Source organism: Tachyglossus aculeatus, chromosome 19 (assembly GCF_015852505.1).
Source record: "Tachyglossus aculeatus isolate mTacAcu1 chromosome 19, mTacAcu1.pri, whole genome shotgun sequence".
Classification (NCBI taxonomy): domain Eukaryota; kingdom Metazoa; phylum Chordata; class Mammalia; order Monotremata; family Tachyglossidae; genus Tachyglossus; species Tachyglossus aculeatus.
Genome location: NC_052084.1, coordinates 33026337 through 33036877, shown reverse-complemented (window position 1 = coordinate 33036877; position 10541 = coordinate 33026337). Strand labels below are relative to the sequence as shown.

Sequence of the window (10541 nt, the reverse complement as noted above, 5' to 3'; positions counted from 1 at the left end):
CGCGGCATGCCGGGAATTGTAGTCTCCGGGCGCCGGGCGGGCGGGCGGGCGCGCAGGGAGTCTGCGCAGAAGGGGCGGCGGCGGCGGCGGTCGCGGGCCGATGACGCGCGCGTCGGCGGGCGCTTGCGCGGTGGCGCGCGGGCGTCCCACGTGTCCGGGCGTCGTTGGGCAGCGGCGGCGGCGGCGGCGGCGGCGGCGGCGGGGGCCCGAGCCCGAGCGTCGTGGAGCGGCCGATGGAGGCCCTGCGGTTCCGGCCGGGGTCCGTGGCGCTGCGGGGCCTGGACCCCAAGGGCCCCGGGCAGCTGGGACCCCTCCTCGACAAACAGGTGATCACCGCCGCCACCACCGCCACGATCACACCCCCAACACACCGACACCGACCGACCGTTGGAGCCGCCTACTACGGGCCCATCACACTCTTCGTCCCCCCCCCACCCCTTTGCCTCATGAGGGAACTGAGGCACAGAGGATAATAATAATAACGATGGCATTTGTGAAGCGCTTACTATGTGCCAAGCACTGTTCTAAGCGCTAATGGAGGTTACAAGGTGATGAGGTGGTCCCACGGGGGGCCCACAGTCTTCCCCCTCCCATTTTACAGAGGAGGGAACTGAGGCTCAGAGAGTAGTAATAATACTGATGGTATTTGTGAAGCGCTTACTCTGTGCCAAGCACTGTTCTAAGCGCTGAGGGATGTTACAAGGTGATGAGGTGGTCCCACGGGGGGCCCACAGTCTTCCCCCTCCCATTTTACAGAGGTGGGAACTGAGGCTCAGAGAGTAGTAATAATAATGATGGTATTTGTGAAGCTCTTACTATGTGCCAAGCACTGTTCTAATCGCTAGTGGAGGTTACAAGGTGATGAGGTGGTCCCACGGGGGGCTCACAGTCTTCCCCCTCCCATTTTCCCCATGAGGGAACTGAGGCCCAGAGGATAATAATAATGATGATGATGGTATTTGCGAAGCACTTACTATGTGCCAAGCACTGTTCTAAGCGCTGGGGGAGGTTACAAGGTGATCAGGTGGTCCCATGGGGGGCCCACAGTCCTCACTCCCCCTTTTCCACATGAGGGAACTGAGGCCCAGAGACTAATAATAATGATGGCGTTTGTGAAGCGCTTACTATGTGCCAAGCACTGTTCTAAGCGCTGGGGGAGGTTACAAGGTGATCTGGTGGTCCCACAGGGGGCTCACAGTTTTCCCCCTCCCATTTTACAGAGGAGGGAACTGAGGCCCAGGGAGTAATAATAATAACGATGGCATTTGTTAAGCCCTTACTATGTGCCAAGCGCCGTTCTAAGCGCTGGGGGAGCTTACAAGGTGATGAGCTGGTCCCACGGGGGGCTCACAGTCTTCACCCCCCCGTTTTCCACGTGAGGGAACTGAGGCACAGAGAAGAAGAAGAATAATGATGGCATTTGTGAAGCGCTTACTATGTGCCAAGCACTGTTCTAAGCGCTGGGGGAGCTTACAAGGTGATCAGGTGGTCCCACGGGGCGCTCACAGTCTTCACCCCCCCGCCCCCTTTTCCCAAGCCTCATGAGAAGCAGTGAGGCTTAGTGGCAAGTGCACTGCAATAATAATAATAATAATAATAGTAATGGTGGTATTTGAGTGCTTACTCTGTGCAAAGCACTGTTCTAAGCACTGGGGAGGTTACAAGGTGATCAGGTTGTCCCACAGGGCGCTCACAGTCTTAATCTCCATTTTACAGATGAGGGAACTGAGGCCCAGAGAAGTGAAGTGACTTGCCCAAAGTCACACAGCTGACAGTTGGCGGAGTGGGGATTTGAACCCATGACCTCCGACTCCAAAGCCCGGGCTCTTTCCACTGAGCCACGCTGCTTCTCTAACCTGATTACCTTGTAATAGTAATGATGATGATGGTATTTGTTAAGTGCTTACTATGTGCGAAGCGCTGTTCTAAACCCTGGGGGGGGGTACAAGGTGATCAGGTTGTCCCGCGTGGGGCTCACAGTCTTCATCCCCATTTGACGGGGGAGAGAACTGAGGCCCAGAGAAGTTAAGCGATTTTCCCAAGGTCACACAGCAGACAAGTGGCGGGGGCGGGATTAGAACCCAGGACCCCTGGCACCCAAGCCCGGATTCTTGTCACTGAGCCACGCTGCCATCCCCACCCCATTTCTTTCTTTCCACCCTCCCCAGCTAGAATGAATCCCGACTCCAAAATCAAACCTCAGCCAGGGATTCTTGTTCTCCGGACGACCCTTTTCCTCCCCAAATTGCTCCCTGGCCCGATAATCCCGGGACCCAACAGAAGGTAGCCAAAAGTCGACCATTCAGGGTCGAAAATTCTCAAAATCCTCATTTCAGGAAGCTTTTCAAAGGCTTTTCTCAGAGGGTTACGAGGCGCGCCCTTCTCCGCTTGCTTCCCACGGGGACGTCGAGGAGTGATGCTCGCCAATTTATTCTGCGTGGGTAAAGGTGGAGGCCGCATTTATTTTAAAACCAAGGATCGTCGAATTCGTGGTGGCGTCTGTTAAATCCGGGTGAAAATAATCAGAGTGGTATGATGCGGGTCTCGACCTGAATGAACCTTTACGTCTTTAGAAAGACCAATGGAAAATGAAGTCTAAAGGCCGGTCTGGAGGCTAGTGGATGGAATAGAAAGTTGTAAATGTGTGTGTTTTTAAAAAAAAATCAAAAATTTGGGCCAGTGGAAAGGAGAGAAAAGTTTATGTTGATGCTGGGAATATATCCAGAGTTTACTGGAAAACTTGGGTTCCTACTGTCCTGGAGAGAAGGTTCATTCAGTCGTATTTATTGAGCACTTACAGCGTGCAGAGCACTACTAAATTCAGGAAGGAAGCGTGGGGTAGCCTAGTGGGCTAGGCAGTCAACCAATAATAATAATAATAACGATGGCATTTGTTAAGCGCTTAGTATGTGCAGAGCGCTGTTCTAAGCGCTTGGGGGGATACAAGGCGATCAGGTTGTCCCACGTGGGGCTCACAGTCTTAATCCCCATTTTACAGATGAGGTAACTGAGGCTCAGAGAAGTTAAGTGACTTGCCCGAGGTCACACAGCAGACATGTGGCGGAGCCGGCATTCGAACCCATGACCTCTGACTCCAAAGCCCGGGCCCTTTTCCACTGAGCCACGCTGCTTCTCGTCGCTAAATAAACCAATCATTTAGCGATGGCTGCCTTTCCGTTCCCTGCTGCCGCTGCCTCTCATTTATGCATTCAGTCGTATTTATTGAGCGCTTACTCTCTGCAGAGCACTGTATTAAGCGCCTGGAAACCACATTTCAGCGACAGAGAGGCGATCCTTGCCCACAACGGTCTCACAGTTTAGAAGGGGGGAGACAGACGTCGAAACGAGTAACCAGGCATCAATTTAAATAAATAGAATTTGCCTCTGCTCCAGGATGCCGGGGCTTGACGGGGATTAGGACTGAGTGGAGTCCAGGCCCCCCGAGTTTCAGAAATCTGAATTTCGTGCCTCGAAAACATTGGCTCCCTGTGTCAAGGTGGCCCGGCTCAAGGGCAGAGAAACTCAAAACCTGGACAGACTTGAGATCCCAACATCTCTGCCCTTCACTGGCCCTTTCGCCCGCTGACTTGCCCTGGACTTGGCTTTCTTCCTTATTTGTTAACTACCTACTGTGGGCAAGATCACTGTTAAGTACTGAGCACTTCAGAGAAAACAATATAAAAAAAGACAGCAGTCCAGAGAGGCCAGCCTGCCTCCCAGAAACATAAAAATGGAAATACTCACGAGGACTCAAGCACACACACTGACATATTCAGGGGATCTCTCTCTCTCTCATCAACTCAGTTATGTCATCTGTAAAATGGGGGTTAAGACCGCGAGTCCTCCGTGATCCTCTGTTCAACCTGATTAGCTTGTGCTCAGTACAGTGCCTGGCACAAGCGCTTGACAAATTACTGCTGTATTGTACTTTCCGAGCGCTTAGGACGGTGCTCCGCACACAGTAAGCACTCAATAAATATGACTGAATGGATGAACAACAAAAAAAGACACAGAGAATGGCAGGTGTTCATGCCGAATGAGAAAGTAGGTACGTGGGGTGGCATTCACAGTCCGTCTGTCGGAGGGAGTAGAATTTAATCCCCATTTTGCAGGCGAGGAAACTAAGGCACAGAGAAGTTCAGCGGCTTGCCCAGGGTCACACAGCAAGCAATTGGCAGAACTAGGATTAGAACCCAGATCCTCTGACTCTGGAACCCCTCGTTTTTAATCAAAAAAGGAACACCTGGCATTACAGCTCAGTAATGCCTTTGCAGGAAGGACAGACAGAAGAGGTTATTTGGGGGGATTGCTGCCCGCCGGTATTGCTTTGGTCGACTTGTTTGATCTTGGAAGCCTGCTAATGTGTTTTACATTTTTTTCTGATGGGAAAGCATACTCTGCTTAGCACTCTATTTTCAAGGAACCTGTTGGCGATGCTGTCAATATGTAGCACTTTTTATATTGGCATATCGCTGTATGTTTGGCTTTGCCTTATTAGCGTAAGAGAATTTAATTAGCGCTTCTAAAATAGTTCTTCACAAGCCCGTCGAATTGTAGGTGCGAAGTCTCTGAAAACATTGACTTTTTAAAGCCATCATCTTTCCTACTTATTTGAGGCCAGGGTTCTTGAAGGAATACAGAAGTGGACTAGTTTGATAAGTTGGCCTTTAGGCATTTGTTTAACAGCACTTTGTCCCCCCTGCTCCCCTTAAGGCGTGAGAAAGCAGAATGGTGAAGGACACGCATGCCTTAGAAGTGATATTTCTAGGGAGTAATCTTTTGAGTTTTGTAAACTTGCTGTGGAAGGAGCGTTTTTAAAATTTAGCAGTTTCTGGAGTTAGAGTCTAACAATTTTGTCTTGCCATTCAAGATAAGAGATGGGACAGGGCACAGTTTTCAAGGGACCTGAGCATGAACTCCCAACTGAACAATGGATTTTGTGTTTGTGTGACCTTCAGAGCTGCTTTAGGGTTTTCTAGGTATCCTGGGTTGGAGCTCCTTTTATTTTTTTTTGTCTTGTGATAGAAGTGCATATCTGCTCGCTTGGTCCAGCTCTGAATCAAATTCAGAAGGCAAGTTTGCCTTTCAATCCTATTTATTGAGCACTTACCGTGTGCGGAGCACTGTACTAAGCGCCTGGTACGAGATGGGTTGAATGGCAGTGAATTTTCTCGTAAATGCAGCGCGTGGTCAGCAGGAGAAGCAAAAATGCTACTGGAGTGACGTTTAGCAGTGGAGTGAGTGAGTGAAGTTTACTGGAATAAGTAAAGCAGTGAAGTTTAGGATTGCAGCAGATGGTTAACGGAAGAGCTTGTGAGTGCAATTTGGCTTTGGCTGCTGTAGCAAATCCAAGCAGGAAAGGCTGGGATTGCCTTTGTCTCCGAGCAGACCGCCAGCACCTCCAAAACAACCCAGGCTCTGCAGGACATGCCTCGCAGGTGCACGTTTTGGATGGCTTCTCTAGGCTTGACGGACAAATCACCCCGAACTGTGTCTTCTCCCTATTGCACCCTCCCAAGCGCTTAGCACAGTGCTCAGTAGGCACACAAGCGAAAACCACCAATTGAGGGATAGTCACCCGGCCCAAGGCAGTGTCACAGATGCAGGACCCTGTGGTCCCAGGGAAGAGGAGCCTTGAGGACGGGCGTTCGTTTAGATACCGGCTCCTTCCGTCTCCCAGCCGGGCCGGAAAGTCCTAGAGAGTCTCCCTCATCAACCAGCCAGACGGCTGTCTCCTCTTTCCCTTTTCCCGTACAGCTGGGGGAATCCCGCCGGAGCCCATCTCCAAACTCCGACGCACTCCGAACCTCCCTCGGACCCGGCCGAAATTCCGGCAGCGTCGATTTGGAGAGGGGCCGGAGGGAAAAATGCCGCCCGCCCCGCCTAGGGAACAGCCAGTGTGAGGAGAATGTAGACGGGTTAGTGACCTGAAGCTAGAGCTCCTTGGAAGCCCGGCAAAAAAAGGCCACTTATCCAAATTTTTCCCAGCTCCTGAAGGCCATCCAAACAACCAGCGGCAAAGAGCGTTCACCTGTGTTGTATTTTTGGGTCTTGCTCTCCTTTTTCGGGCTAGTGCATTGGATACCGCATCTCGTGTCTGGCTGCAGGCGGGATTGCTGCCTCCCACTGGGACTGTAGATCCAATATGTCTCCATAGCACAGGCTAGATATATTTAGATCATCATCATGATTGGTATTTATTGAGTGCTTAACTATGTGCAGAGCACTAGACTGAGTACGTGGGAGAGTGCAGTGGAACAGGGTGGGCACACGTGTTCCCTGTCCTCGATAATAATTGTGGTATTTTGAGCTTTCAGTCTAGAGTGACTGTGGGGTGTATATCATCATCAGTCGTATTTATTGAGCGCTTACTGTGTGCAGAGCACTGTACTAAGCGCTTGGGAAGTACAAACTGGCAACATATAGAGACAGTCCCTACCCAACAGTGGGCTCACAGTGTATATGGAGTAAGTGCACTATTGCTGAGCCAGCCCATCGACAGCTTCTGAGGAGACATGGGGTGGATATCAGAACATTGTGGGTAGGGAATGTCTGCTATATTCACTCATTCAGTCATATTTATTGAGCGCTTACTGTGTGCAGAGCACTGTACTAAGCTCTTGGGAAGTACAAGTTGGCAACATATAGCGACGGTCCCTACTCAACAAAGGGCTCACAGTCTAGAAGGGGGAGACAGACAACAAAACAAAACGTGTAGACAGGTGTCAAGTCGTCAGAGTAAATAGAATTAAAGCTAAATGCATATCATTAACAAAATAGAATAGTAAATATGTACAAGTAAAATAATTAGAGTAATAAATCTGTACAAACATATATACAGGTGCTGTGGGGAGGGGAAGGAGGTAGGGTGGGGGGATGCAGAGGAGGAGGAGAGGAAAGAGGGGGCTCAGTCACTATAGTCTGCTATAGTGTACACTCCCAAATACTACAGTGCTCAGCACACAGTATGTGCTCAATAAATACAGTTGAATGAAAGAGAGAGAGAGAATGAATGAAAACGTGGGTTTATGTCTGTCTTTGGCCCCTGAAAATCCTAGTCTCATTGCCTCTTTGTTGTCGGCGGGGAATGTGTCTATCATCATCATCATCATCAATCGTATTTATTGAGCGCTTACTATGTGCAGAGCACTGTACTAAGCGCTTGGGAAGTACAAATTGGCAACATATAGAGACAGTCCCTACCCAACAGTGGGCTCACAGTCTAAAAGGGGGAATCGTTGCACTGTACTCACCCAAGCGCTTAGTACAGTGCTCCACAAACAGCGCTCTATAAATACGATTGAATGAGTTGAAGAAATAATTGCCTGCCAGGCTTTCCCAGAACTCTGGTTTGTCTCTTACAAGTGGCAGAGGTGAGCAGAAGGAGGTGGAGGACACTTCCCTCCGTCTGTCTTTAGGTGCAGAGAGGTGTGTTTTGGGCATTTTATCATTATTATTATTATTATTAAATGATGTTTCTTAAGCACTTAGCACATCCCCAGGCGCTGTACTAAGCAGTGGGGTGGATACAGGATAATCAGGTTGGATACAGTCCCTGTCCCACACAGGGCTCACTTTCTCAAATCCCATTTTACAGATGAGGTAACTGAGGCACAGAGAAGTTAAGAGAATTTGTGCTAGGTCACGAAGACAAGTGGTGGAGCAGGGATTAGAAGCCAGGCCCTGTGACTCAGACATAGGCTCTTTCCACCTAGCCACGCGTCTTCTTAAGGACGATCAATCAGATTTATTGTGCACTTTACTGTGTGCAGAGCACTAAGTGCTTGGGAGAGTAAAGTATAAGAGGCACATTCTCTGCCCAAAACGACCTGACAGTCTAGAGTGGGAGGCAGACAGGAATATAAGGAATGAAATTACAGATAGAGCTGTAACTGCTGTGGGCTGAGGAGGGAGGCGAATAAAGGGAGCAAACCAGGGTGACTCAGGAGGCAGTGAGAGAAAGGGAAATAAGGTCTTAAGCAGAAAAGGTCTTGTGCCTTCGATAAGGCTTTGAAGGTGGGCAAAGTAATTGTATCTGATCCTGGGTGGTAGGATTTCTGAATCTGGAACCTCTAATAATAATAATAATGGCGTTTATTAAGCGCTGACTATGTGCACGGCACTATTCTAAGCGCTGGGGAGGTTACAAAGTGATCAGGTTGTCCCCCGGGGGGCTCACAGTCTTCCTCCCCATTTTACAGATGAGGTCACTGAGGCCCAGAGAAGTGAAGTGACTTGCCCAGAGTCACACAGCTGACAGTTGGCGGAGCCGGGATTTGAACCCGTGAACTCCGACTCCAAAGCCTGTGCTCTTTCCACTGAGCCACGCTGCTTCTCTAACTCCTCGACCGCAGAATCTCTGCCAAAATGAGCGGCGTGTGGCCTAGTGGGTAGAGCCCGGGCCCGGGAGTTGTAATCGCAGCTCCGCCACTTGTCTGCTGTGTGACCTTGGGCAAGCCATTTAACTTCTCTGGGCCTCATTTACCTCATCTGTAAAATGGGGATCAAGACTGTGAGCCTCATGGGAACAGGGACTGTGCCCAACTGGTTAGCCTGTATTCACCCCAGCGCTTAGAACAGTGCTTGGCACATAACGCTTAGCAAATGCCATTATTGAACTAATTAACAGATCCCACCGTCCAACCTAGTCCGGGAGGGCGGGGAACCCTGGTGAAACGGTTCCTTTTGTGTGCAGTTTGAGTTAGTCTGGTGAGATGTGGAGATGTGGGTTTTCCCCCCGTGCCCCGTTGTCGCTCCGCAGGTGGCATCTGGGGACTGGGCCGTGGCTTTTTTCGAAGAGCACTCACTTTCTTCGTCTTTTCCTTTGGTTGCTGGAAACCAACTTGCCGTTCCTCTTGGGGAGGCCGAGCAAAACGCGAGCCGTAGCTGGGACCGATGCCCCCAGAGCCCCCTGGCTCTTGGAGCCTCCCGCAGAATCACCAGATGGAATGAATTGGTCTGCAGACTCACATCCTGAGGCTGATAGACGTTTCCTGTGCGCTGCTCCTGAAGAGAGGCAACACTTCACTCCTCTGTGCCTCAGTCACCTCATCTGTAAAATGGGGATTGAGACTGTGAGCTCCATGTGGGACGGGGACTGTGTCCAACCGGATTTGCTTGTGTCCACCCCAGCGCTTAAAGCAGTGCCTGGCACAGAGTAAGCGCTTAACAGGTACATCTGAGCGGCATGGCTCAGTGGAAGAAGCACGGGCTTTGGAGTCAGAGGTCGTGGGTTCAAATCCCGGCTCCGCCAATGTCAGCTGTGTGACTTTGGGCAAGTCACTTCAGTTCCCTCATCTGTAAAATGGGGATTAAGACTGCGAGCCCCCTGTGGGACAACCTGGTCACCTTGTAACCTCCCCAGTGCTTAGAACAGTGCTTTGCACATAGTAAGCGCTTAATAAATGCCATCATTATTATTATTATTTATTATGACGGTGCACTCCCCTTTATCTCAGTGCTGTTTTTCCTCTCTCCAAGGTCTGGACCCAGCAAGACCGCCAATGCCTCCTGAACACCTTAGCACACTTGCTTCTGGATAAAGAATGCACCATCCCGGTCAGCCGTCAACTACGCCCCCTCCTCTTGGATTTGCTGGAAAGAAATGCCGAGACCATTAAAGCCGGGGGTCTGCTCAACCACGATCTGCATGAAAGGCTCTGTGTGGCCATGAGCAAACTTATCAATAACCACCCTGATGTCCTTCCGTGAGTAGCCACGTTGTCTTCTCCAGAATGGTATCTATCAGGGTGATGGTTCAGACCCTTCTCTCTCGGCGGAAGTCAGGTCTGGGCAGGATGGGATGAGTTTTCCTGGAAAGAAGGGAAGACCAGGGATTCCAAGGAACTACGTCTTTAATGGAAAAAAAAAGTGCTCTGCACACAGTAAGCCTCAGTAAATGTATTCGATTGATTGACTGATCGATTAATAGCCGAGAGCCTGCTGTAGAATTTGTGTCACATGGAGGGAATTGAAATGCTTTGAGCCCTTAGGAAGACAGATACCCCGTACAGCTCAGTGAAAGCTCACTAAAAATATCAAAGGGACCAATTTTGAAGGGCTTAGCTGTGTAGAGAGTTTGTTTTGTGGAGGTCTTGTAGACAGCATCATTATTTGCGTAGAAGTAATGGTGTTTGTAAAGGGTCCACTGAGTTTAACGCACTGTACTGACTGCACACTTCCCCCCTTCAAAGCCCTACTGAAGGCTCACCTCCTTCAATCAATCAATCGTATTTATTGAGCGCTTACTGTGTGCAGAGCACTGTACTAAGCGCTTGGGAAGTACAAGTTGGCAACATATAGAGACGGTCCCTCCCCAGACTAAGCCCCCCTTTTCCTCAGCTTCCCCTCCCCATCGCTCCAACTCGCTCCCTCTGCTCCAGCCCCTAGCACTAGTGTTGTATATATGTACGTATGTATAATTCTATTAAAATTAATGCCTGTTTACCTGTTTTGAGGTACATATATCTATAATTCTGTTTATATCGATGCTGTTGATGCCTGTTGACTTGTTCTGGTGTCTCGATCGGTAGGCCTGACTG

General features: G+C 50.0%; 1 protein-coding gene across 1 annotated transcript in view; it reads left to right on the top strand.

Annotated features, from left to right (window-relative positions):
• Window positions 1–233: 233 nt before the first annotated feature.
• The window catches only part of MDN1 (midasin AAA ATPase 1), a 106720-nt gene continuing 96412 nt past the window's right edge, over window positions 234–10541 (top strand). The window contains exons 1-2 of the mRNA XM_038761112.1: window positions 234–326; window positions 9481–9707. Of these exons, the coding sequence (XP_038617040.1) occupies window positions 234–326; window positions 9481–9707 (320 nt within the window). The remainder of the gene's footprint in view (window positions 327–9480; window positions 9708–10541) is intronic.